A 26,245-nucleotide genomic window follows, 5' to 3' on the forward strand; every position below is an offset into this window, starting at 1 on the left:
CTCTCTAAAGGAAATTTAAGGAATTTACCGGAATATTTCCGAACTTGGAGCTTGATGTAAGTACATGAATGAATGCTTTATTTACAATCAGGTTTTCTTCTGCTTTGTCAATTCGTCACTGCAGAAGTTTACATTTCAGTTTTGTATTTGTATGTATCCACGGGAAATATGCATATGTGAGATGCCAGTTACATGAATCTGCATGAGTTAGTTCCTGCAGAAGAGTCTGCTGGCGACGAGGCCGAGGGAGAAGGCGGCGACGGCCGTGGCAATCACCTCCTTGTTCTTCTTGACCGTCTCCACCAAGCCCTCGGCCCACTCCGAACCGGCGAGCCCCTCCAACTCCTCCTGGACGCGCTCCCTGAGGCCGCGGCGGGTCCTCTGGCGCTCCGCTTCCTCTGCCGCGGCCTTGGCCCTCTCTTCCTCGGCGCGCCGCTTCGCCGTCACCGCCGCCAGGCTCTCCGGATCAACCGCCTTCCTCTCGGCGTCGGCCTGCGGTGGCCTGGGCGCGGCCTGCTTCTTGTCGGCTGGTGGTGGCGCGGCGGCCTCGGCCTCGGGCTTGGCTTCCTCCTTCCTCACGGTTGCCGGTGGCGCCGCCGCCTTGGGCTGCTCTTGCTCTGGCTTGCCTCTCTTGGCGTCCACCTGCTGCTCAGCAGCAGGAGCAGGAGGTTTCTTCTTGTTGGTGGCGTCCTCCTTGGGCTTGGTATCGTCCTTTGGCTTCTTGGCGGTCGTCATCTCCGCTGCTTCCTTGTGCGACGCCTGCGGCTTCTTGGCCTCATCCTCCTTGGGCTTGCCTTGGCCCTGCGGCGGCGACGGCGGCGCCTTGTTGACGTCCTCTTTGGGCTTGGCGTCGTCGACAACCTTCTTTGGCACGGTGAGTGTGAGGACGCCCGCGTCGAAGCGGCCGGCGATGGTGTCGAGGTTGGAGGCGGCGGGCAGCTGGAAGGTCTTGCTGAAGCGCGAGTGCTTGCCGCCGTCGGCGCGCTGGCCGCGGACGGTCAGGCGCCCGGTGCTGTCGACTTGCACCCTGAAATCTTCTTTCCTGAAGCCTTCTTACAACCAAAGCAGAACCAAAAAAAAAAATGCAGCCAGTCATGCACGTGCATGCCATAGAAATGGAAGGAAGAATTTGACGACGGAGTTGAAGACGAAGGTGATGTGAATGTGATGGATAGATTAGCGTCCCTACCGGAGAGGTGGAGGCGGAGGACGAAGCTGGCGGCGTTCTCCTGCCACTCGTACTTGGGGTCGAAGTCCTGCTCGGCTTCATGCTGCTGCGGCTTGGTCGCCTGCCTGCCGCTCGCCATGGATTCAAGTCGATTCGATGATCAGTTGCAGGCTAGCTAGTGCTGTGGTTTCTAGGTCAAGATCAGCAAGGGTCAGCAGGCTAGTGCTTTGCTGGCTGATGGCTGAGCGCCTAGCCTCAATGTTTGCGATCGATCATCCGTAGCATGGATATATATAAGGCGATGGCGCATGCATTCCAAACTTTGCTTGCGGGCCTGCCTGACCGACTGAAGAAGACTAATGGAGATAATTTATGAATTAATTCGGATGGAATTCTCCGCCGGGAGAGGAGGCTAAGCTAGCCAGGGGAGGAGGAGGAGGAGGAATCCTAAATCCTTGGACGAGCTAGGGAAGGTTAGGAATCCCGAATCCCCCACCGATCGCCCTGCCTGCTGAACAACATGTAGAAGAGCGTGGACGACAAGCAAGTTTCTTAACCGGTAGGGAGGAGAAGGGAGATCGATGGATTGTGTGTTGCCGGCGCGGCGCGTGCGAGACGATGCCATGGAAGGGATCCATGGAAAACCCAGCGGCTGAGGGGAAGGGGATGCTTCTTCAATTCCTCTCAATTCCTCATCGGCTCATCGCAAGTTAACTCCACCGGCCAGGGCACCGCCACCGGTCTCCCATTTGGCCCTCTCACACACACAAATGGCAATGGCATGGGCGGACTGGGGAATTTTTTAAAAAAAAGGGTTAAAAAAATTAAATTTAAAAAAGGGTGCCTTTTTGGAAATTTTCAAAAAATGGGTGCCTCCTGCCCGATCAACGGGCGGGAGGCGTGGGGCCGGAGACCTCCCGCCCATCCAACCATCCAACGGGCGGGAGGTTCCAAAATTTTTCCCAGTCCCCTCCCGAGGGTCTCTTCGCGAATAAATTTTTTTTCTTATTCGCGAAGAGGCCCCTAAGGCATCCCGCCCGCCCAACAGGCGGGAGGTTCCCAGCTTTCTTATTCTTTGTTCGAATTTATGTTTTACAAACTATTTAAAATTTATATTTTTTTCAAATACAGATTTATTCGCCATACTTTTTTGTATACATATAAAATTTTAATTCAATTTTACGAAGAAAATTACTGTATCTAAAACTCCTATGAAGATGGTTAAACGATAACGTTTTGCAATGTAAAATCCAAATATTACGATAGTACGATACATCAACCCATTAAAAATAAAATAGTATCATGCAAAAAATAATTTAAATATATAGAGTCCACCGAATTAGGAGTATCTACTCCACCTGTCTCGGTTCTCGTGCTCTCTTGGTCCTCCCCCCTAGTCCTAGGCCGTCGGCGTATGTGCCCCTCCGAGTACGTGAGTGCATCTGGAGCATGGTAAGGACGAGGCGGAGGAAGCGCCGGCGTGAACGGGTCATCCTGGGACTGTGGAGCTGGAGCGTCATACGTCTGGGAGGGACCAATGATGTCAGGCCTGGCGCCGCCGCCCACCAACTCCGACAAACTGACGGAGCCGCCGTCCCAGCCGTCCCAGTCCGGCACACCGAACAGACCACCATGTGCAGAAGCTCCCATCGACCAAGCATGCTGGGTATAGCCCTGAGAATACGGAGCAGCTAGCTTCGAACCCGACGGGAGAGACGTTTCTGGAGCATAGGCGCCAAACGTATGAGGCTCCATTCTTGCAGAAGGAGGCTCCATTACCGTCGAGCGCGTGACTATAAAAACAAACTAAATTAGTCGTGTAAATCAAAGTTGATCGAAATGGCAATCATAAAGGACTTACAGCTCGAACTGGCGGCAGTACCGCTGGACGCTACGTGCGGTGCTGCAGAGGTCGACGGGCTAGCTGTGTACATGTGGGCGGACGCATGAGATGAACCGGAGGCCCTCACGTCGTCTCTGCTGCAACACGGCAATGCACGTAGCGCTCGCGTCAAGTTGTTATGAATTCGACGAAAGCTCTCTTTGTACTGTGCGTCCGGTACACGTACTCCACGTTCAAACAACGTGATCTGAGATGCAGCTTCGACCTCCGCGCAGTTGATCAGATCGATCTGCATGAGTAATGGGAAGCAGAGTAATATTGTTATCGATTTTTTTTAAAAAAGATTTAATAATTGAAGTTGCGAAAGACGTACCGCGCCACGCTGCGCCTGATCCGCATCATCAATACGTGAAAGAGTGACGTACGGACGCGTGCGAGTAAGGTACCAGCGGAGGTATGCGCCGTAAGACGCCTCTATGTGTGGGTGCGGCTCGTTGGGCGGGCGGGAGCCTCTGTGTGTGGGCCCGGCTCGTTGGGTGGGCGGGATGCCCCTCGGGGGACCTCCCGCCTGTTGGGCGGGCTGGATGCCCCTCAGGGGATCTCGAAGGGTTGCCGCCACGGCCACATCAGGGGTCTCTTCGCGAATAAGAAAAGTTTCTTTTTCTTATTCGCGAAGAGACCCTCGGGAGGGGTCTGGGAAAAATTTTGGAACCTCCCGCCCGTTGGTTGGGCGGGAGACACCCATTTTTCGAAAATTTCCAAAATGGTACCTTTTTCGAATTTAATTTCTTTTTTAACCTTCTTTTTAAAAAAATTCCGGACTGGGAGAAGAAACAACAGCTGGCACGCTCTTGGGCCGGGCCAATCCCCGTGGATGTCCAGTTCACGGCACAGCCCAGATCGATTTGGCCTGCGCGCATGCGATGTGAGCCGTCGGCTCGCTACTCTTGGGCCGCACGTTTATCATTACTTTGGACCGTGGGATGGGCTACAACTAAGAATTCTCCCTATCCTCAAAAAAAGGAAGAAAAGAATTCTCCTCTCAATCTTGATGAAAATTAAAAGAAAGAAAGAAAGACATGAAGCAAAAAGGGCAAGCAGATAAAAGCGCCAATGTTCGGAGTCGCGCGCGCGAGTCCGATTCAAGGTGTCGCAGAAGCATCCTCCTTTGGGCTGTTTGTGTTATTTTTCGTTCCACAGGCCCATTTCAGGATGAGGGCCCATATTAGCCTTGCAGATCCCATCGTTTCTCCTCCCGTCTTCCTCCTTCCAGAAACAACTGCGGTGACTTCCTTCGTTGATTAGGGTTCTGCTCTAGCGATTCGGATTTCGGAGGCAATTCAGAGATTGGTGGACGAGTTCTTCGCAGATTAGGCTATTATAAATCGATTGGTATGATTTGTTTCCCAATCTATTTCTTATTCACTTCCGCGATGTATGTCTCAGTACGCCATTCATTTCTCCTATATATTTTCTCATTTGTTTCACTGGTGGTGATGCGATTTTTAAAATGTCATGTGCAGATGCAATCGACAGGTATGATAGTTTATTCTAGTATTCCTTTCGATTCGTGGTTGCTTGGTGGATTTGTTTACCCAATGAAAGTGTGCAAGTATATTTTGTTTTGCTTGGTTAATTCGTCGACAGTGCACAATCTATTTCTCATGCATTAGATCTCTTGCAGTACCAATAATTCATCGTTGGTTGCATTTGTTATGTGGGTGGTGTTGATTCCTTTTGCCCCATAATACTTGCAGTACGCAATAATTCTTCTGAATATTGTAAAATTTTACATATGTTTCAGTATCAAATAGGTTTTTTATAAGAAATTAAATGTTGGATAGAGTTCATGGTCCATGTTGAAGATTGTTCAAGTTGATTTCTGGACTCTTTCTCCGAGAGTGTTTTTGCTATTTTGTTTAAACACATTTTTACCTCCCTGGTTATTTTTTTATACTCACCTGGTTATTTAGTTTGGTTCCTTCACCATGCTACCCAAACAATTGTTCCAGGTCTTGTTACTAATTTCATATATGAATTAGTATCCCCCATTCGGTGGATTTGATGTTCAGTAAGGTTATAACTAGGTCTCCATCTTTAGATATCAATAGTTTTATAAGTATTTGTCATCTTAGTTATTAATTTTTATACTTCTTAATCCCCAATCATGAGTGGTTCTCTAAATATTGTTTTACTGACTATGTAGTACAAATTCCAACACTAGCAGCATATCATTTTGGTAAAAAAAATTTCTCTCCTTTTGTATTGCAAATATCTAGTGGCTTCATGGCAATTCATTTTGTAGGGAATGTGTATGGATATACCTAAACCGGTCACATGTATGTATTGACTATGCTATCCTGTTGATGCATAATGTATGTTGCTAAATATACATATGTTTAACTGACCATTGGAGGTTATGTTTACTAGCAAAATGTTCTTCGCAACTATTCTAAGCGTTATCAAGTGCATAAATTGGCTTAAACTTTATGGTCTAGTTCACTGCCACTTAGTAACTCGGATTTTTACGATTGCAAACAGTACGTGTAACTAGACATAAGGCTGTTATTATCTTTAGTATCTTTTGTATCCCTGTGAGGAAATTTATGTTCCTACAGATAAAAAGAAGTGTTAGGGTGGTGCTTCTATATCTTAAGAGATTTGATACTGTTTGGAATTACAGAATTACAGATCCTTATGGTGGTGTTTCAAGCTTTTATTTCCTCCTTCGGTTTTAGGATGTATCTTAATTTGCTCTGTCTACATGCATATTTTTTCTGATTTTAGTTAATGAAAATGTAGTTCATGTTTTTTTTGTGTGTTTTACAGATAGATATAATGTTAATCAGTAAATACCATGTTTACTTTTTGCTGAATCTGAATAGTACTCTTAAGTGTAGTGTGTAGTATTATTATTCTTTTTATGCAAATTACAGTTTGTTCTTCTTATGCAAATTGCAATTCAATAGCAGAAAAGTATTTGTTCCAAGTGATTAATATTTTTGTTCCACGCAATATAAGTTTTTGTTCCACATGATTCATATATATGTTCCCTCAGAAGAAAATATTTGTTCCCAATGATATAACTTTTTGTTCCTGCAATTACCTACAATTGTTTCATCAGTTGGGAATAATTTTTTCATTAGCTGTGAGAGTTTGTTCCAAGTTATCAAATCTTTTGTTCCACGGCATACAAGTTTTTGTTCCAGGTGATTTCTATATTTGTTGCAAACGGCAAAAACCATTGTTCCAAGTGATTAAATATTTTGTTTCCCACGATATGCCCTTTTGTTTTCCATGATATAAGATTTTGTTCCTTGTGATTCTTGTGATACAAACAATTGTTCCAACAGTTGGGAACATTTGCTCTTTTGTACTGCGGCATACAAGTTTTTGGTGTAGCTGATTTTTATATTTGTTCCATTAGGTATTGAATTATTGAATATTGACCATACTAATTCTATTTTTACAGAAATTGGTGTGTGCTATCTTATCATGTTAACAAAGATGAAGTTTTTGAGTAGACAAGAGAAGAAACTGCTACATGAAGTGAAGACGTCCCCATTGAGTAGTCGATTGAGCTTTCTCTTTGATTCAAATTGAAAGAGAACTAGAAAAGTTTTCTATAGTTGGCCACTGAATGAATTCTGTTGCTATTTAGACTTAGATAAAGGATTTTTTTTGCGAGAATAAGAATGGAAAATATTTGTTTATAATTAAAGTTATACAAACACGCAAGCCTGGGATCAACAAAGAATTCCTGGTTCTCGTGAATTCCTGAATCAACATGAAGTGAAGACGGTCCCCGTTGAGTAGCCTGGGATCGTACAGCTAGTTCTCGTGAATTCTTGAATCAACATGCGCAGGCCAAGAGACCACAGTGGTTTGTTGGCAATGCAATGTTCCGCTGTGGCCCAAGACTAGCTGCAAATGGTTTTGGTATGGTTGGAGTATCCCTAATTCCCTAGCCAGGCCAAGAGACCACAGTGGTTTGTTGGCGAAAGCAAGAAGCAACCGTCTTTGGCTGGCCGGAGAAAGAGAAACCAAACCGTGGGCAGCCAGAAATTGCAACCCAAACTTCCAATTCGGTGGGCCGTTTCTCCCGGTACGGTATCGTATCTGGTTGGTTGGAAATATCTTTAGCATTATCACATAAAAAATTATCAGTTAGAAATATTAAATAAAGTTTAATTATAAAACTAATTACAGAACCTCTAGTCTAATTCGCGAGATGAATCTAATGAGATATATTAATCTATGATTAGTGGATGATTACTTTAGCATCACTATTGTAAATTATGGATTAACTAAGCTCATTAAATTCATCTTATAAATTAGTATCCATCCGTGAAAAAAATTTAAATAAATTTTATTTAATACTTTAAATGATAAAAAATTTATATAACGAGGCTAAAGTATAACCTCCGGAAATCAAACAGGACCAAAGACATGCAGCTGCTGACCTGGTGCCGGATGCTGACGCTTCTGCTGCCAAGTGCCAACCCTACCCACGATGCCCACGCGGGGCCCGCCTCAGCAGTAGCTGTTCTTATCCCCAGTTCACAAAACCCCAGCCCAAAAAGAAAAGCAGTTGGGAGGAAGCTGCAGTGCACCTGCAATCTGCTGCGAAGGCAAAAACCCTCCCTCCCCAGTTCACACCCAATCTGTTTCCGTGTTTTGTTCACCTGACGCTAATCCCGAAGGGCGATAAACTAAGCGGCGGCATTACCGATCCATCATCCACGTCGTATGTTAAGTATCCCACTGAGATAGTGAGATTTGATGAGAATCATGGGATGTGTCCGTCCCCACTGGACACTGGACTGCACGGACTATATATGCAGGAGAGAGACAGGCCAGCCACCATCAGAACATTTCAAGGCAAGGCACTCTGCCTGCTCACAAGCCTCTGCTCCTCCGTCGTCTTCCTCGCCTCTTCTCCAACCGTTCGCCCCCGCAAGGTAAAGACCTCTACTTCGAACGCTGCCTTTTCTCTTTCTTGGAATCTTGGGGTTTACTGCTACGCCCGCACCTCAGTTCAATTCAACTGAACCCACACTGCAATTCTTTCTGGATCTTGTCTTTCTTACTTCGCTTCTCTTGTTACATGTTAGCGGCTTCACCTCGGTAGGGTATGTATCATCTGTGCTGTGTGCCTCTCACCTCTCTCATGCCAGCCCGGCAGCCCGCCTTCCTCTGCTCTGCGTCGTCTTCTTTCCTCTCTCACGCTCTCTTCTCCGCCTAAAAGCCCTAAAAGGATATATATGTAAAAATATCTTTCTTTTTGTCTTCTCCATTGATGTTGATTGATTCCATCTTCTTGTACTAGTATTGTTATTGCCTTTATTACCCTTTTCTCTTCTTGTTAATTTTAGCCTAAAACACCCAAATTACTCTGCTGCTTCACCATCTTTCTCCATAGATTGTTCCTTGTTCTTGTTTGCTGCGACGACTCCAAAGTCTAATGCGCACCTCAATCCTTATCCGCTGCAATTTCCTCATAATTATGGCGTACTACTTTTTTCTAGATAAAGAATTGTAGAGTACTACTAGACACAATCGGCACCAAGGTCGTAGTTTCTGCCTTTCTGATTACGACACCAACCAATCATGTGCTTTTTTTTTCTTTATTAGCTGAAAGATGTTCTTTTATTAGCTGAAAGATGTGTAGGAGCCTGTAACTTGCCCCCAGATATCTTTCACCGAGCTGGAGGTAGCACCGGATTTTTCCTGATAGTTACATACCGAAACTTCCAAGGTTTTTGTGTGGTAGAATAGCTTGCCGCAAGTCTTCGGATATTTGTCAACGTCTAAGCTGATCGTTTCGTACGCAATTCAATGCCAATTTATTATTACCAAAGTGATATTTTAGGCTTGCATGGTTGCTCAAATCGTTCAATTGGTGATTAGTCATCCTCCTAGATGATGTAGACCCGCCCAACTGGTTTCTTTTTTATGTCTTAAATTCTTAATACATCATGGAGACAGATAATTGAGCAGGCATGCTACTATTTAAGGTGCAGAAATACAGGGTACAGATACCTTCCCTGCCTCACAAACAACTCCAACCTGTCATTTAGCCCTGTCCTGGTACCAGCTGGGTCTTCTCTCCTGCTCTGCCGTTTCCACTAGGGCAAGTTCTGTTCTTGCATTCTTCCATTGTTCTTCTTCAACCATGTTTTGAAGAATTAATTCACCATCTATCTCTCTTTGTTTCTATATGTATGGTTTAGTGAATCTTTTAAGTGGCCTTAGTTTCCTTGGGCTGGCTACAATTTTTTTTAGAAATCTCCTTATCTATTCATCTCTAGTTTTACGAGCCATTTGAATTCTCTTGCTTTTGCAACAAGATTTAGGTTCCTGAAAACGAAAATACTGCCTAATGGAGATGGGACCGTTAGGTGCTAAGTTGCACACATCACTTTGTGCTGAGTACTGACAGAACCAGAATACAACGTCAACAAGCATGTGTTCTACAGTAAAATTTGAGTTTATGGAGATGATTAGGTGTTTATTGAGGTACAGTTTTATGCGTCTCAGTAATCATGGTCATGATGCAACTTCTTTTTTAAGGAAAAAGTCATGATACAACTTTGGAAGCACAAGTTTAGATGTGCTTTCTGCTTTACTTTGAGGAAAGGGATGCTTGTAAATTGTTCCAAATGATGTGCCTAAGGAGAAAGCTTGAATTGAAGCATTTTGTCTTGCCTAGTTGCTATTGGCGACTAGTAATATTCTCAGTACCAAGTTGGCTTTATAATGTATGAAACATCCAGGCAGTAATTCTCTTTGTTCTATGTGCTTACCTTATAAGTGGTCTTAGTTCCCCTTGGTTGACCACAGAGTTTTCTTTGCAAAAGTCTCCCGATCTGTTTATTCTTGTTTATCCATTAAGCGAGCCTCTGAGGCTCTGTTGCTGCACTCCTCAATTCTTTATTCTGCTTTAACGGTGTTCTGAAGAATTAGTTCAGGCTTTGCTTCTCTTTGTTCTATATGCTGTAGCTAATCATGTCTAACTATCCTATTTTGCTGAGTTTTTACATAGAAATACCATTATCTGGTAAGCCTTGTTTGGAAATTAAGGATATAGGCTCTGAAGTTCTTTAATGTTTACAAGTGATTTACAGTCTCTTGCTTTGCAACAAGATTTTGGTTCCTGAAAATAAAATTACAGCTTCCTGGTGATGAATCGTTAGACACTAAGCTGCGGCCATCAATCAGTGCTGAGAAAACAAGGTTCACAATCAATGTGCTTGAATTCTAGAGTCAGTGGATTTATGGAGAATCTTGGGTGTTTATTTAGGTATAAATATTTTATGTTTCCTAGTAATCATGGTCATGATGCCACTTTTGTTTTTTAGGAAATTCATGATAGAACTTTGGAAGCACAAGTATAGATAGTGCTTTCTGCTTTACCTGAAGGAAAGAGATGCTTGTCACTGACTCATGGGCTTATGGAGAAAATTTGAATTGAAGTGTTTTTGCTTTATGATGCATGAAACATTCAGGTGCCAGAAGTGATCAACTGCAGCAATGGGCAACTTGTGCTGCTGTGTTCAAGTTGATCAGTCGACCGTGGCCATCAGGGAGCAGTTTGGCAAGTTTGACAGTGTGCTTGAGCCAGGATGCCACTGCATGCCTTGGTTCATCGGCAAGCGTGTAGCTGGTCATCTCACACTCAGGCTGCAGCAACTGGACGTGCGCTGTGAGACCAAGACTAAGGTGCGTCCTAAAAACTGTCGAGATAAATGGAAGCATAGCTGCTTTCTTTTCACTTTACTTGAATATGGAGGGATGGCTATCATTTTGTTCCAGCATAAGTTCCAAAGCATGAAATTGATTATTGTCATGTTCCTTCTGTGTTATAAAGCTTGGGAAAAAAAGATATCAAAGTAACATAATACACTGTTCCAGCCTTCCAGGGCAGGTAGTGCAACAAACTATATGCTGCTGAAAGCTTGTATTCTGTTGATATGGTAAGTTCCTTCAATTTCTAGATTAGATGCACGTTAACCTGCCTGGAAATACACCTCTGAAACTACTGCTGCTGTACTACATTTGCAGAAGCTTTTTATTATTTGGTCAAAAAATGAAGAAGGTTTTGTGTGAACTTTGTTTTGGGAATCCTTATTCACATCTAGTTTAGTGTTTGAATGGTGATATTATGTTCATGTTTAATTTTTTTGTTTCGATTAGCCAGTTACGGTGAATACCTCTAAGGCTCTAACACCTGAAGTTGTGCAGGACAATGTCTTTGTGAACGTCGTGGCATCTATTCAGTACCGTGCTCTGGCTGGCAAAGCAAGCGATGCGTTCTACAAACTGAGCAACACAAGGTCCCAGATCCAAGCTTACGTCTTTGACGGTATGAATTCTCAGAACAACTGAAGATTTATCATATCAGACACCTTGTCTCTATGAATGTGCTGTTTTTTCTTTCCTTCTTGTTAATTTCTGTATTTTTGGAATTGCTATGGCTATTCTATTACTCATAACCTGTCTGTGGTTGCTGTCAACAGTTATCCGAGCAAGCGTTCCCAAGCTCATTTTAGATGATGCTTTCGAGCAGAAGGATGAGATCGCAAAGGCTGTGGAGGAGGAGCTCGAGAAGGCCATGTCAGCTTACGGCTTTGAGATCGTGCAGACTCTGATCGTGGACATTGAGCCAGACGAGCACGTGAAGCGCGCGATGAATGAGATCAACGCAGGTCTGTTGCTAGATATATGTCAAGAAGCTTTTGAATTTTTTTTCTGAAAATGGAAAAGATGTCCACGATCAGCTTTGCTATCCACCATCAGCGACACAGGCTGACTGACACGCTTTGTGGCTGGCTCCTTCAATCTGGCAGCGGCGAGGCTGAGGGTGGCTGCGAACGAGAAGGCCGAGGCGGAGAAGATCGTGCAGATCAAGCGCGCGGAGGGTGAGGCGGAGGCCAAGTACCTGTCCGGGCTGGGCATCGCCCGGCAGCGGCAGGCGATCGTGGACGGGCTGAGGGACAGCGTGCTGGGCTTCTCCGTGAACGTGCCGGGCACCACCGCCAAGGACGTGATGGACATGGTGCTCATCACCCAGTACTTCGACACCATGAAGGAGATCGGCGCGTCGTCCAAGGCCTCGTCGGTGTTCATCCCGCACGGCCCCGGCGCGGTGCGCGACATCGCCACGCAGATCCGCGACGGCCTCCTCCAGGGCTCCTCCGTCTCCCACCACTAGCTGCTGCTTGCTGGTTCTGGAGCAGCGTGGATGCGGATTCATTCAGTCACAGGGAAGGAGATTGCTTAGTTATATATATGCTTGCCACCGTCAGTCAGACCAGTGTGATGCCTGTCTATATTGCACGTGTGTTTCTCGTTAGTATGGAGTGATCTCAATGTGGAACCATATATTATAACGCTCTTCGGTATTACCTGCTACTCCTAGGATGCTTGGGGATCGGAGAACCTTATCTGACCTTTTAGAGAAGTGGTAATATGAGCATACTGCAGCATGAGTTTGCAGTACATCTACTCTTCCTGTCATGCGTGTCGCCTGAATTCAGTTTCAGCGAGCTGCTTTCTTGCAATCAAGCTGCCCCTTCAATCAATAACTGGAAAATGTTGCTGCGTGCTGCCTGTAAACATGTTTGGTGCAGACTGCAGATGCATGAATGAGAAATGTGCCCAATGTTGCCAGAACGGAGGAGCTGCCATGAATGAGAGTGAGTGGCGCATCACATGCGTCGTAATGGAGGAGGCATCATAGCACAGCATAGCATTGTTTTGACCTATCCTGAAAATGAATGATGGTGCTCATGATTGAGGCCTGGCCTCTTGCTGCTTTACCACCCTCTTCAATCTCTGCCTAATTCCACATCCAATGATATACACAGCCACCGACGCTGCGGAGCGATTCTCTAAAAAATATAGAGAAAATGGAAAAGGAAAGCCTTTTATCCAGGGGAGCAAAAATCTTGCCCAGCTCAACTTCCCCTTCTCCATCCACTTTTCACCAGATCATGTACAACTTCCTTTGTAAGTTAAGTGCTACTAGTACGTAGTAACAGCTACACCTCTCCCACAAGAAACTCGATTGTCCAGTATAATTGAATCTAACACCTCTGCAGATGCAGGAAAAGTCTCTTGCCCGGTTGGCTAGTCGTCACAACACAGAAGCAGATTACAATTTACAACATCACATGCCTAAATTACCTACTCGAAATTTCTAATCTTCAATGGTATGGTGATGATGACAAGTCACTGACGGAGGATCACACACTGCACCGGAGCTACTTGGCACTGCTCCTCGGCAACTGCAGGTACGTTGAAACATGGCCTTGAGGCCGGTACGGGGAAGCATGGCATCGGGGGCCATGGGAGAGGCTCCTCATCGGCTGCTGCCCATTCCGTGCAAAGCTGCTCAGCGGGCTCATGGTCCGGCTGCCACTCGGGTAGCCAAGCCTTGCAGCTTGCTCTGCTTGCAAGGAGTAGTACAAGCCGGAGGAAGAGGCCATGTCTTTCAGGTCCGGGAGAGGCTTGAGTATCTCCACAACCTGGCTCATCAGAGGCCTGGCCTTTGGGTCCCGGGTGAGACAGGCACGGGCCAGCTGGGTCACCTTGTAAGCGCCTTTCATGGGGATGTTCCCACCAAGTTTTGGATCCATCAGGGCTTGGAATCCTTGTCTTTGTTTCAGATGGGGCCGAGCCCATTCCACAAGGTTGTGCTCCCCTGTTGGTCGGTTCTTGTCCATCGATCGCCTGCCTGTCATGAGCTCTAGCAGCACCACCCCGAAGCTATACACGTCGCTCTTGGACGTCAAGTGACCTGCAAATGGGAACTAGTTTAGCAATGCATAAAATAGGATTGAAACCAAGGAGCTTATATTTATCCATGCAAATTACAGTTACATCTGTATGGTAGTTTGGATGGGTGTTTATTTTATCCCTGCTTGTGATATGTGTATCCATTCAGTGTGGTAGTTTGAATGGTGTCCGACCAAAGATTTGAACTTCAATGCAGAGAATTCAATTGCTGCCTCACGGCCTCAGTATAGCATAATCGTTTCTCTGACCATTTAATATAGCAACAAACTTGACAGCTAGTGCACCACCTAGACTGCACATGGGCACCATAAATATCTGTAATCACATAATACAAAGATGGTGTGGTATGGGTACATGAGATAAATGTGGCGCACAGATATGACACCTTTGCATACAGAATGCATCTTTCTTGTCAAATCACTACATTTTCTTTATTTAAGGGCCACCTCTATGTTTCCAGAATAAATTATCAACATAGACAAGGTAGGAAACAGAATATAAAACAGGGCCATTGCAAATCCATAAAACTTTTCTAAACGCAAGTTCTGATATATGTTCACTAGGATGACAACAATAGTTTGGGAGTCCAAAACTTCTCAGCAAACACAATTCAATGATTTTTCTCAACAAAGAACAACGATCACCTCACCTGTCATAACATATTCAGGCGCAGCATACCCGTAGGTTCCCATGACTCGTGTGGACACGTGTGTCTTATCACCTATGGGGCCATCTCGAGCAAGCCCAAAATCAGAAAGTTTCGCATTGTAGTCCTGGATGGATGAATGTGTCAAACAAAGGACAAGCACAAGGGTCTAAACAAACTGGTAAATGTGTTAAAAGAATACATACTGTGTCAAGCAAAACATTCGAAGTTTTGAAATCCCGATAGATAACAGGCCTTTCAGCTTCTTCATGGAGAAAGGCAAGGCCCTTTGCTGCTCCAAGTGCAATTTTCATTCGGGTGGACCATGGAAGTGGCACCGACTCTGTTTAATCAGAGTTATTGCACAAAATAATAAGTTAGTTAACATCCACCAAAAATGTAAAACCAAAATGGATTCGGTTGATCAACATAACACAGTACCAGTACTTGGAGAAATAACAAAAAAGGAACAAAGGGTGACTGACACCTAGCATTTCATAACTAACAAACTTCACCGGTCAATGCATTCTAAGATCAGTTATTTCAAAACGTGAAGGGGCGTAACTTGGACATTCAAGACCTAACACATGCTCTTGAATGGGGATAAGCAGCCTAACACCATAGCAGGCCACAGCACAAAACAGCTGGGGGGCAAAGCAGTAAAAGCCCATACAATAAAGAAAGGAAATTATAAGCTTCGGCCTCTGGGTCAAATATACCATGATACAGGCTACTCTGTATCAATGCCACTTCTTGAAATTTAAGTTTTTTTACAACAAATCGAAAACAATCGTTCTGAAATGACCAATCTGGATGTCTATGTGTAAACGTAAGCTGTGCACATCTTCTATGTCTAACAGTAGTAAGAGCATAATGATTTAATAAACAATGGTGATGTCTATGTGTAAACGTAAGCTGTGCACATCTTCTATGTCTAACAGTAGTAAGGGCATAGATGCCAAAATATGGCCAGTGATTCTACTCCTAAGCAAGCAGCAACATATGTTTAGAATAGAAGATGGAAGAGATGTCAGATGCTCACTCCTGAATAGATGGTGCTCTAAACTTCCACGGGGCATAAATTCATACACTAACTGCCTCTGGTTGTCCTCAATACAATAACCGATCAGTTTCACCAGATTTGGATGTTGTAGATTTCCTAGAAAGTTGACCTCGGCCTGAGAAAATAAGGTTCATAGAAGATTTAAATACAAAGAATGGTAGTTCATACCACTATGTATTAAAGACAAGTCAAAAACGTACCACCCACTCTTTGTGACCCTGCTGTCCCTCACGATTGAGGGTCTTAACAGCAACAATTAGCCCTGTGCCCGGTCTTACAGGGCCAGTTCCGTTCTCTCCGATCCAGCCTTTGTAGACACGGCCAAACCCTCCCTCGCCAAGAAGACTCTCTGGACGGAAGTTTCTAGTGGCAAACCTCAATTCATTGAAAGTAAACTTCCGCAATTGGAATGCTACTGTCAGCCCATCTGCAACTATAGATGGGGGTGAAATATTTTCAGCATTGCTAGGCGATGTTGAAGCTGGCACTATCTGTCGCACAGGTTGGTTCTGGATAGCATCATTCTTTCCTCTAGTTTCTGCATGAATAAACATAAATATCAAATCATGGTAATAGATGGACATTTGACAAAATGAATCAAAAGACATAACTTGGATTAACTCAATGAAAACTTGCTGCAAATAAAGTATGGTATTGTCGAAGCATGAGGCAACAAGCTAACAGATGCTTTGTGAAGCTAAATTGAAGGGAATATGCCTTCATTAATACGTTTCAATCGATTCAGGAAAAATGCACGAATCCAGCATGAGCTTGTGGATACAAGCCCAGTGGTCCTTTTATTTTGTACAGTCCTACATGCACGTCACCTTTAGCATAAAACGTAACGCATGATAAAGCCCCCTTGCCGTATATTCTAAGAGCGTGCCACACATTGTCATTTTAGCAATGCAACGTAAGTTGCCAAAACCAACCAATCAAATAATAGTTTCCCTACTTGCTGTTATGTCCGTACAGCTATGGAGCATGGTCTCTCAATCAATCATAAACTCATACACCTAAAAAAAAACACTCCAAAACCATGTATATGTCTAAGCAAACTAAACTAGAATTGTCCTGCACATGAAGCAGTTGAAAAACTACAGCATTGCAAAAAGTTGACTGAAACAGACCAGTCGTTCAAGTTGAGGCATCAGAGCATTAATTTACAGGAGCAGACCAGCGTGCTAGGAATGGCATAATCTACATTCTACAAGGCCTACACCCTAATCCCTCTGTCGCAAATACCCAGACAAAACATAGGGATCATACAACAACAGAGTAAGCTACCACTACCATCATCCTGCACAATTAACAGTGGAAAAACTAGAGCATTGCAAAAAGGTGAATAAAATAGGCCACCCCTTCAACCTGTACCATCCAAGCAACAATCTACGGCAGCACACTAGCTTGGTACAAATTGCATAGGCCCACAGAGGACCCAAGGCTCCAGAACCACAGATGACACTTATGGATCATACACACATCATTTCTATTTCCTCCGCCCACAGAGACACACAGACAATAACATGTATGGGTCGTACACATTATTATATTCCTAATTCCCCCGACGCAGAGACACACTACGGATCATACACAGCAGCACCCAGAGCAGCCAAAGCTCGCGCAGTTCCCGCACACCCAGCGCATACACGGAATCCACAAACGGATACAAGCATACATCCCCCGAAAAAGCCGCCACACACGAGTACACGAGCAATCAGAGAGGAGAGAGAGCGAGGAACAGGGCGTTACCGGAGGAGGCACGGGCGCCGCAGAGGGCGGCGTCGACCTTAGCGCGGGAGGAGGAAGAGGGCGAGAAGCAGAGGCGGATCCAGCAGCCCACCCCGGAGGAACCCTTGCGCCCTCCGGTCCCCTTCTCGCCCACCGGGCTCGCATTCCGACGCTCCGCCGAGCTCCCGACACCCATCGCCTCTCCCTCGAACCGGCAGGCTCACCACAACAACCAGCACACGGGATAGGAAATTGAGAGGCGGCGGCTAGGGATCGGAACCGGCGGGGCGGCGAGAGGAGGAAGCGGGGAGGCGAGGACGGGGTGGGAATTGCGAGGAGAGCGGCAGTGGCAGTGGGGAGAGAGGAGCGATGGGAGGGAACTCGAGCACCAGCAAGGAATTGGGAGCAGGGAGCTCAAGCAAAGGCGGGTGGGCCCAATCCGTTGTGGGCCAGAGCACGCAGACAGGCAGGCAGGGCCCAGCGGCAGCGGTGCGCTGTTATAGAGGTGCGGCCGGCGTGGCTAATGTGGGCCTCGCCCCACATCCGCAGCAGCTGGTCTCTCAAGTGTGACTCAGATGAAGCCCCGCCCGGCCGTCCCTATTTAACACGGCTTAGTAGGGAGGGAGGTGCTAACTGCAGAGCATCTACGTCATATTACTCGTCTCTTATATTTTTATATATTTTTCTCCATCATCAGTAGTACTTTTCATATTCTTAGTGGTTAGTGCTACAGTAGATCATTCAATCAATTAGTGGAGCGAGAAATTCCCACATTTAAGTAGGAGGAAAATGTGTTTTGGTGATCATCAAAAATATTTTAATATTAGCGATGATTTCATATGCTGAAGCACCTTCTATTGCCAAAAGATCAGATTTTTAGCGTATGGAGTGCTTCAACGAAACATATTCTAGCTGCGCACAACATGAGCTCCACCAACATATGCATGCAACAACAAAACAAGGCAAAATCTTGGGGTTCCTAAAACGTGGCCCACCGTCGTTCTCGTGTAGCCTACACTGCACACGTTTCTCCATGAAAGCTTCGCGTGACAGCGTCAGGTGTGGTTTTTAATTTTTGACGTGGATGATCCTCCAAGTGTACATAATGGTGCGTGCCCTCCTGCCGATGGCGAAGCATTTCAGCATTTGCAAACCGGAACTAGCGGACAGGCAATTGGCTCGCTGCATTCAAATCGGTCTGCTCAATTTATTGGTATGGCAGAGATTAATCAGTTGTATAGTTGTAGCACTGCTCAATTTTTTATTTTTTAGTGAAATAAATGCTTGCAGCGTTTAGATTTTGCACAAAGATTTGGACTCGATCTGTGCGCATCACAGCAGGGTCGTCAACTTCCTGGGCCAGATGCGAAGAGACTGGCTGAAGGCCCAAAATATTATTGGCCGGCCATTTTCCTGGTTTCAGAAAAATGGGTTAGACATTTCTTGGTCCGTAAACGATTGATTTGTGGTCTACCTTGTTTTGCAGAGAAAATAGTGTGCCACTTCCTTCTAGGTGCGCTTTCCTCTCCAAATTTGTTTTTTTATAAAAAATAAGTAGGATATTTTTCTTGATCCGAGAAACTGTGCTAGCTATTTAACCCGACTGCTTTGCACACTGTCATAGTGTCATTCACGGAAAGAGCCTTCTCTGATGCTGCTGTAAAACTATTCTTGCTCAGACAACCGCAGGGGCCTTCAACTTAGCACTAATAATAGTTCGATGAGCAGTAATATGCGGGATGTTCTTTATAGTTTTTTACGGTGGAACATGGTCAGGCCAGATGCATCCCGGGCAGAATGAAGGACGTATCACGTATCCATCACCCATAACACATGAATCCCTGCTATCCGGCAACCCAATCAGGCACATGATCAACACATGATCAGTCATGCATGTGCAAATATATCTGCAATCACAGCTGGAGCTCGTTAGAAACCGTTGCTCACAATCAGGATGGAGATGGCACGCACGCAGGATAGGATAGCATGGGCAATACAAAATTCAGCAGGAGCCAGCTGCATGGAGACGCACCACCCAGCTCGTTGTTCGTTCTTGAATGATGACAATTAACATATGTACTAGTATTATATTTCTTCCAGATCAAAATAAGATCTCCGCAGCGCTGGACTGCTGCTTGCTAATAACATGCTAAATGCAAGATCTACGGCATCGGACTGCTAATCATGCTACGCTATATATGCCACCAGAACTAAATTAAACGACCCCCTATCAATAATGCCAGCACATAAGAGACCACCACACCGGTGTCCCCTAGATTCCTTCCAAGAATTTACCCTTCCTTTGGTTAGGAGTTGAACAAAATATCTGTGGCATGCTTCGGTTAGTTATATATATGTATATATAACACTAGGATATGTAGCAGGCTGGAAGATGAGAGGGATCATCTTCTAGGATGAAGTGATCCCGGACTCCAGCTCAGGGACCAGGCCATTCTGCTTCTGGTCCTCCCAGACCAAACCGATGTCATACTCTGGGACATAGTCCTGCCATAGACAACACAGATGATCGAACAGTCAGGGACTAAGCCATGCCCAAAATGAAAATTTTGAGCTCCAACTCTATAAACTGTGGAAACACCAGAGACAAACCTCCAGCTTCATAACTAGCTCCTTGGCTGTTGGAGCTGAAATGATGATGCGTCTTGCCTCCTCCGTTATGAAGCCTTCGTTCACAGCCAAGTCAATGAACGACAGAAGAGGATCATAGAACCCGTCAACATTCAAAAGGCCAACCTGGTGATGAATTTGCATGAAATTACATGTAAGCTACCAAGGAGCGGTACATAATGATAATCTAGAGTCATCACAATGATTGCTCAATGATCCATTCACACCAACAGAATCGTATCTGATATCACCACGCAAATAAGTAATAATTTGGTGGAGCCACTAAAAACTCATAATAGTGACAGATAAGCAAGACAAGAAGAGAAACATAGACTTGACTGTTCTAATCCTTCCACAACTTCACTGTTTTATATCCCACAAAGCAATTGTTTAGCACACAAAGACCAACACACTGCCTTGTGCATGCAACACGTCATACAGTATAAGATCCTCCAACCGTCATTCATTAGCTGGGTGGGAATATTCATAAAGTATGAGGCATATCTTATTAGAACTGGATATAAAAAATCGAGAACGCTGAGCGCATGCCCTATGGTCTCAACAATATTCTGATGTAGTGATGTCAATAACATGTTTTGACTAAAGTAGTAAATTATATCCTTCCAATAATCCGGTGACCGTGGCTGCGAGGATGAAACTTTTTAGTCACATGTGAACAAAGTAAGATCGGAGCATCAGATCACAACGGCTCTAATGACGTTTTTATAAAATAAGCAACACATCTAACATCTAAGCAAAATGTGCTGACAGCACACAAAGACATGCCCATGCCTTTAATTTAGATTACAAAGAAAGGATGATTTCATTTGAGAACAAATGAAAGTTGGATTTTACCGGCTTCTTATGGATTCCTAGTTGCGCCCAAGTAATGACCTCAAGCAACTCCTCCAGGGTTCCATAGCCACCTGCCAGTTTAATTGATAGGAAAAAAATTAGGCACGCACACACACACACACATAATTCCTCAAACCTTTGATAAAAGAACAAAATTGAGCAGGCCACCACACCTGGTAATGCAATAAAAGCATCAGCAAACCGAGCCATCTCGGCTTTTCTCTCGTGCATGCCAGAAACAGCTCTAACTTCACCAACAGGATCTCCGGTTACCTACAAAAGCATGAACTATTGGTGCTAAGAATCAAATATGACAATCCAGGTACGAATTGCATTACACACTGATAAAAGAAGAAAGATACTAGTAGTAACATACTTACATATCCAGAGTAGTGATCTGATATATATATATACTAGTAAAACAGTAAATTCCATGAAGAAATATCTATTCAGCAACGTATGATGTAGTATGATTGTGAAACGTTTATGGGAGCATTGCAAAATCTGCATTAGTTAACACTAAGAGTTCTATTATGTCAAGTCATTACACAGAAGGTACATTACATTATTGATTCACCGGTTCAAACAAAGGCACATTAACTGTTCGTATGAGAAATCATGCATCATTGTCACGAGGATCAACCATTTATATGTAAACTAAAGTATCATGGAATAGCGCAAAATACATGTCGCAGCCTTTGACTCACCTCTCTGGGCATCAGCGATGTTGGAATGATCCTGCCAAAAAGAAGAGGGGGGAAAAGGTACGTCACTTTCCGGCAAAAGCAGTCAAACAAGTACCAGAGCGGCAAGCAGACCTTATCCCATGTAAAGAAACTGTCAAGCCTAGAGACAGCTAGAGGCAAGTAGGCCTTTCAAGAACTGGACTAGATAACCAGCGCGCAATAATTTGACTCCTCAACTAGAGGGCCAAGACTTGCTCGCCGGCTTGCAGGTGAGCACCCCATAAGGCCATAAGCGCCCATTTCGAGCATGGAACCAACTAGCCTTTCAAAAGAAGACCGAAAAGGTGCTTCCATTTTGGTGAAACCAAATGCAATCGGCATGGCTTGCCCCCTTCCCCCAACGGGCAATGGAGCCCAGACCCCAACAGCTGCCTGCCTGGCCAAAGCTGCCATTTCTGCAGCTAAGGCTGCCGTTCTGGTGCAGGGAGTTGCTGGAACAAGGCGCCCAGACCCCAGAGAGCAAGACCGCCACAAAATCACCAAGCAAAGAAGAGCGGCATGGGGGACAGCCAGGCAGGGAGAGATGGAGAGACAGCGATAGAGATGGATACTTACCCAATGACATGGCGTCCTCCGGCATGAACTGCATGCGAAACCAATCCCATGAGGCCGATGGAACCCCCTCCGTAGACCAGGTCTATGCCCCTCTCCACCTGCAGGCGATTGATGCGGAAGAAACAAAATCAGAAAATGCTACCCGCATAGTCTCTTCCAATCACATCATCAGGTCAGAGGAACCCACATGGAATTGAAGCTTGATGCATGCAAGCAAGGGAGAAGCAGGGAAATGTTTGTGCATTCGGGCAAGCAACAAGCAAGTGAGGTCACAGCAGGCCAGAAGGGTCATGATGCCAAGCCCTGAAGCCCAAGAGGAAAAGGAAAATGCATATTGCCTTTCGGTCTCATCATGGTAGGGCAACAATTTTTCCTGTGTAAGTGGGTGATTGGAGGATGCAGCGCTACTGCACGATCCCATCACATCTCCTCTCCTCTCCCCTCTGAAATACAGCAAGCCAGCTCATGATACAGGCCACCAGTAGTAGTACACCACTACACCCCCATGACATGAGGCCATGACCTCGAAGTCCTCGATGGTGCACACAGCTCATCAAACCCTCCCTCTCCCATCCCATGGCGACCAAATTAATAAGCTCTTAACTTCTAACAAATCGTTCGCCTCCACATCGCGCAATGAAATCGGTTAAGGGAACACGCCAATCAACGAGACCACAAGGATTTGGTTGGATTCCTCCCGTCATAATGTATCCAGTGCAAAACCCTCCCCAATGCGAGACGCTCTGCAGCAGCGGGAAGGAAAGGAAGGATGGGCTTGAGTGCTTACCAGCTGGTTGCCGAGGTCGATGGCGGCGTCCTGGTAGCTGGGCTTCTTCCCCTTGGCGCTGCCGCAGTAGACGCAGATCCGCCGGAACCGGGACCGCCGCTCCGAGCCGCCGTCTCCGCCTCCTCCTCCGCTGCTCGACTGCGCCGGCGCGTCCGCCGCCGCCTCAACGGCGGTCTCCTGGGCCGCCGCGGCCCCGGCCGTCGACGATGGCGCCGGTGCCACGACGACCGCTGCTGGGGCCGGGGCCGGCGCCTCCAATGCAACGACGACCGCCGCGGTCGGGGTCATGGCGACGCGACGCGCAGCTGCAGCGGCGATCGCGCCCCGTCCCTCTGGTTGGTGCACGTACGGGTGGAGGTAGCGGCGGGTGGTTGGAGAGAGAGAGATTGGGGGAGGAGGAGTAGGGTCAGGGACGAGGAGGAGGAGATGCAGTGCGTTGGCCGCGGCCGCGGGGGTGGGGGGACTCGGGAGACGAGGGAGCACTCAGCAGTGGCCTAGACTCGGTTGGCTTCGTGAGGTCTACTCCCTCGTCGCCGTGGAGGCATCCGATTTTATAGGCGCGGGTGGGCCCGCGTCCTGCCTTTTGCCTTGCTAGGGTTCCTTCCTTCCTTGGTTGGGGGACCCACACGCTTGGCTCCTTTTGTTTTTTGTTCCGGCATGTTTCATGGCTTCAGGATGTGGATGTGGGAACACCTGGTGTGGCCTTCAAGGGGAGGGCACATTGTTTTTGTTTGTTATGACGCATGTGTTATCCTACTTGTAGGAAATAAATATGAGCGAGTGCCTGAACTGCATTTTCATTTCAACAAGGAATATTTCTGAAGTGCTTGGGAGAACTGATGCTGTTTTGTAAAATCGGGTCCTATCATCCACGGCCTACTTCCATTCGAATCAGCATAAGCACATCCATGTTGAAGTTGAACTCTTTTTATCTGTGACGACGACGACTCTCTCTTTTTGTTGCCCACGTGCTTGGGCTGGCTGGAGACATATTTCCTCTCTGCCTCCCACTCAACAACCTGTTTGACCCGGAGGTATAAGAGGAGGTTGTTTTCTTTTTTCTGAAAAACCGTGTGAGATGCGGTTAAGTAAATGGGTTGGTTGTTTGACACGGAACTTAAGAGCACAGTGGCCGGGTGTCAACTTGAGCTGATTCAATTTGTTTGGTCGGCTAAGTAGGGAAGAGAGAGGCGACTCATTATTATTTTCATTACGACGTGTGGTTTCCTTTTCTTTCTTCTTATCTGATCGGCAGATCTCGTGCCACATTTTTAAAACGAAAAGGAAAAGAATATGATATCGAAGAATGCGTGATCGATTGAACAGGTATCTCCATGTCCGCATCCAAATCTTTTGCCGCGGAGGTATCTCCTGGAACTTGTCCGAGATCCGTGGAAAAGGTGTTACCAGTATCTTGCCGTTCTTATCCAGGCTCCGGTGCTTATCACCTGCTCTGCGCTAACCTTGATTTCAGAGAGATTTTCCCTGGGATTCACGCGAGCCGAGATCAATTGCCATCAAGGTGTCGCTAGCAGCTGCTCGTTTCCCGCCTTTAACCTTTTTTATCCAATAATCCTTCCCCTAAACCCCAAATGCTCTTGTTTATTGGAATCATCTATCGCCAATGATGATTCCACTCTTTTTCGCACGTTTTTCATTAAAAGAAGAGAATGATGATTTACTCTGCACTGTGGTGGTGGTACTACCGCAATGCAAGACAGACATGCGTGCATGCTTCTAGAATCGAATCGCCGTGCGGGGAGATTAATCGACTAATTAATCATTAAGATGAAACGCGGTCGGAAGCTACGACGTCAGCTGTTACCGTGGAATTTGTCGAGAATCCAGGAAGGAGGCCGGACAAGAGTCCAAGAGGACTAGAGAGAGGAGAGGCAAGAAGCAACTTAGTTAAGTGGGCACGAGGGCCCTGCCCCAAAGCATGCGACCATTATACAAATCACACACTGGGATTAAGATACTAGCAAGTCCAGGCTGCTTGGTCTCGGTCATCGGCCCAGTAGTATACATCTTGCTCTTCCTTTTCTCCGGTTGGCATAACTCCGGCAGCCCACTTGTTTAGTCGCTTGCTCCTCCACCTCCAATCCAAACAACACACAGTTCGATTGCTTTGCTAGGCGGGCAGCTTACCAGTGCTGTTGGTCTTGGTCTTGGTCGTCGGGTCCCGTCCCTCTCCGATGCAACCGCTGCCAGTTGCTGCGACGATATGATAAGCACTACAACGTCCCTGTTGGTGTTGCTTAGCCAAGCATTTTTTTTTTTCGAATCACAACACAGACGAGAGACACTCACGCTACGTTTATAAACATTTAACCAAATGAACTGCTATTTCGACCATCTTCGAGAGACAGAAGTAGCGTGTCTACAGGTCGATTACCATTGGAATAATAATCAATCGAAAATGCGAACACCCATCAGTTTTCACTTAGATAAAGGGTACTTCTGCTCATCTCTATTCCTCCCCTCGGCAACATACTCATGTCCTAGCTATGAAATTTAGGTCGCGTTCTTAAGCCTCTTTTCTTCTTTTCACCAAAGACTACAAGTCGATCACACATGTATTTATACATACATGTGGCCGTGTCTTGAAATACATTAAAATAAGCATGGCTTAGGACTCAAAAACTTGGACGAACGTACATGTCATCAAGTGGATGGTATCAATCCTTTATGCTTAATTAAAAAGTAATTATGTCGATGTTTCACCGACAAGCCTACCTATGTATACCCTAAGGAAGCAGACTTGTAGGCAGGGTGTCGCCGAGATCAGGACTCGAAAGTGCAAACAACACAAGATTTAGATAGATTTAGACCGCGATGTGCGTAATACACTGCGTCCTGTATGATGGTTTGTATTGCCTGTTGGCTGCTCTGCCGATCTAGGTATCCCTACCTACTTTATATATCCCAAGGGCGGGTTACTAGTCTATTACAATATAGGAGTTCCAGTAGAATGCCCGCGAGCTCTTCGTAGCCGAATAGTGCAGACTTCCGAATATTTCTAAAGTCATCTTCGAGTTTCCTGTGAACTTCACCTAAAATGTGTCTTTCCGAGTACTTTCCTGGCTGTTTCGAGGCTGCGAGGTGCTCTTGCCCAAGTAGATTTCAAGTCTTTAAAAATTATTTTCTGTACGAGGTGCCATGAAAATCACACTCCATATGGAGTAGCCTCCGAGCAGGTTGAATCGAAGAATCAGACTGAGGGTCCAATTAGTTTTGAATCTTCTTTCCTTTGTCTTCCAAATAGACTTGAAAAAATAAGTCGCTCATGACACATCCTGCAGCCCTCGATTCTTGAATCCAAATCCCAAATTTGGAAAAAGGATAAAAAAAATGTGGCATGCGTTATAGAATTTTGTAGAATCTGAATTGATGGTTAAAATACTGCTCAAAACATATCTTATT

The 26,245-nt window shown here is 45.6% G+C and overlaps 4 protein-coding genes and 1 long non-coding RNA gene across 10 annotated transcripts; 2 read left to right on the forward strand and 3 right to left on the reverse strand.

Moving 5' to 3' along the window:
- Positions 1-35: 35 nt before the first annotated feature.
- On the reverse strand, positions 36-1,811 carry LOC112886303 (protein RESTRICTED TEV MOVEMENT 2-like). Of its 2 annotated transcripts, none has more exons than XM_025952167.1 (2): positions 1,190-1,811; positions 36-1,052 (listed from the first exon to the last, which is right to left on the reverse strand). In XM_025952167.1, the coding sequence occupies exons 1-2, from the start codon at positions 1,305-1,307 to the stop codon at positions 208-210; spliced, it is 963 nt and encodes a 320-aa protein (XP_025807952.1). In that variant the 5' UTR covers positions 1,308-1,811; the 3' UTR covers positions 36-207. The 2 variants fall into 2 exon arrangements, with proteins under 2 accessions (XP_025807952.1, XP_025807953.1); XM_025952168.1 differs by having other exon boundaries at positions 36-1,049; positions 1,190-1,809.
- A 2,450-nt stretch (positions 1,812-4,261) lies between these two features.
- Positions 4,262-6,785, forward strand: LOC112887583. Its single transcript, XR_003227593.1, has 2 exons — positions 4,262-4,403; positions 6,484-6,785. It is a non-coding gene; the product is annotated as an uncharacterized LOC112887583 (long non-coding RNA).
- Positions 6,786-7,817: 1,032 nt separating this feature from the next.
- Positions 7,818-12,512, forward strand: LOC112887582 (hypersensitive-induced response protein-like protein 1). 5 transcript variants are annotated; one of them, XM_025953779.1, is made up of 5 exons: positions 7,818-7,972; positions 10,520-10,733; positions 11,256-11,376; positions 11,531-11,719; positions 11,861-12,512. In XM_025953779.1, the coding sequence occupies exons 2-5, from the start codon at positions 10,545-10,547 to the stop codon at positions 12,223-12,225; spliced, it is 864 nt and encodes a 287-aa protein (XP_025809564.1). In that variant the 5' UTR covers positions 7,818-7,972; positions 10,520-10,544; the 3' UTR covers positions 12,226-12,512. The 5 variants fall into 5 exon arrangements, with proteins under 5 accessions (XP_025809564.1, XP_025809567.1, XP_025809565.1 ...); XM_025953782.1 differs by having other exon boundaries at positions 7,819-7,972; positions 10,527-10,733; XM_025953780.1 differs by lacking the exon at positions 7,818-7,972 and adding an exon at positions 9,029-9,144.
- Positions 12,513-12,658: 146 nt separating this feature from the next.
- Positions 12,659-17,737, reverse strand: LOC112887581 (probable serine/threonine-protein kinase PIX7). The gene is made up of 6 exons (XM_025953778.1): positions 17,273-17,737; positions 15,721-16,058; positions 15,500-15,635; positions 14,664-14,800; positions 14,461-14,584; positions 12,659-13,812 (listed from the first exon to the last, which is right to left on the reverse strand). Exons 1-6 carry the CDS (start codon positions 17,445-17,447, stop codon positions 13,277-13,279), a joined length of 1,446 nt encoding a protein of 481 aa, XP_025809563.1. The 5' UTR covers positions 17,448-17,737; the 3' UTR covers positions 12,659-13,276.
- A 1,330-nt stretch (positions 17,738-19,067) lies between these two features.
- LOC112885153 (probable cytokinin riboside 5'-monophosphate phosphoribohydrolase LOGL8) lies at positions 19,068-23,110 on the reverse strand. The gene is made up of 7 exons (XM_025950818.1): positions 22,823-23,110; positions 22,036-22,133; positions 21,442-21,472; positions 20,908-21,007; positions 20,735-20,805; positions 19,862-20,005; positions 19,068-19,756 (listed from the first exon to the last, which is right to left on the reverse strand). The coding sequence occupies exons 1-7, from the start codon at positions 23,108-23,110 to the stop codon at positions 19,661-19,663; spliced, it is 828 nt and encodes a 275-aa protein (XP_025806603.1). The 3' UTR covers positions 19,068-19,660.
- Between the last annotated feature and the right edge of the window lie 3,135 nt (positions 23,111-26,245).

Source organism: Panicum hallii, chromosome 3 (genome assembly GCF_002211085.1).
Source record: "Panicum hallii strain FIL2 chromosome 3, PHallii_v3.1, whole genome shotgun sequence".
Lineage (NCBI taxonomy): Eukaryota > Viridiplantae > Streptophyta > Magnoliopsida > Poales > Poaceae > Panicum > Panicum hallii.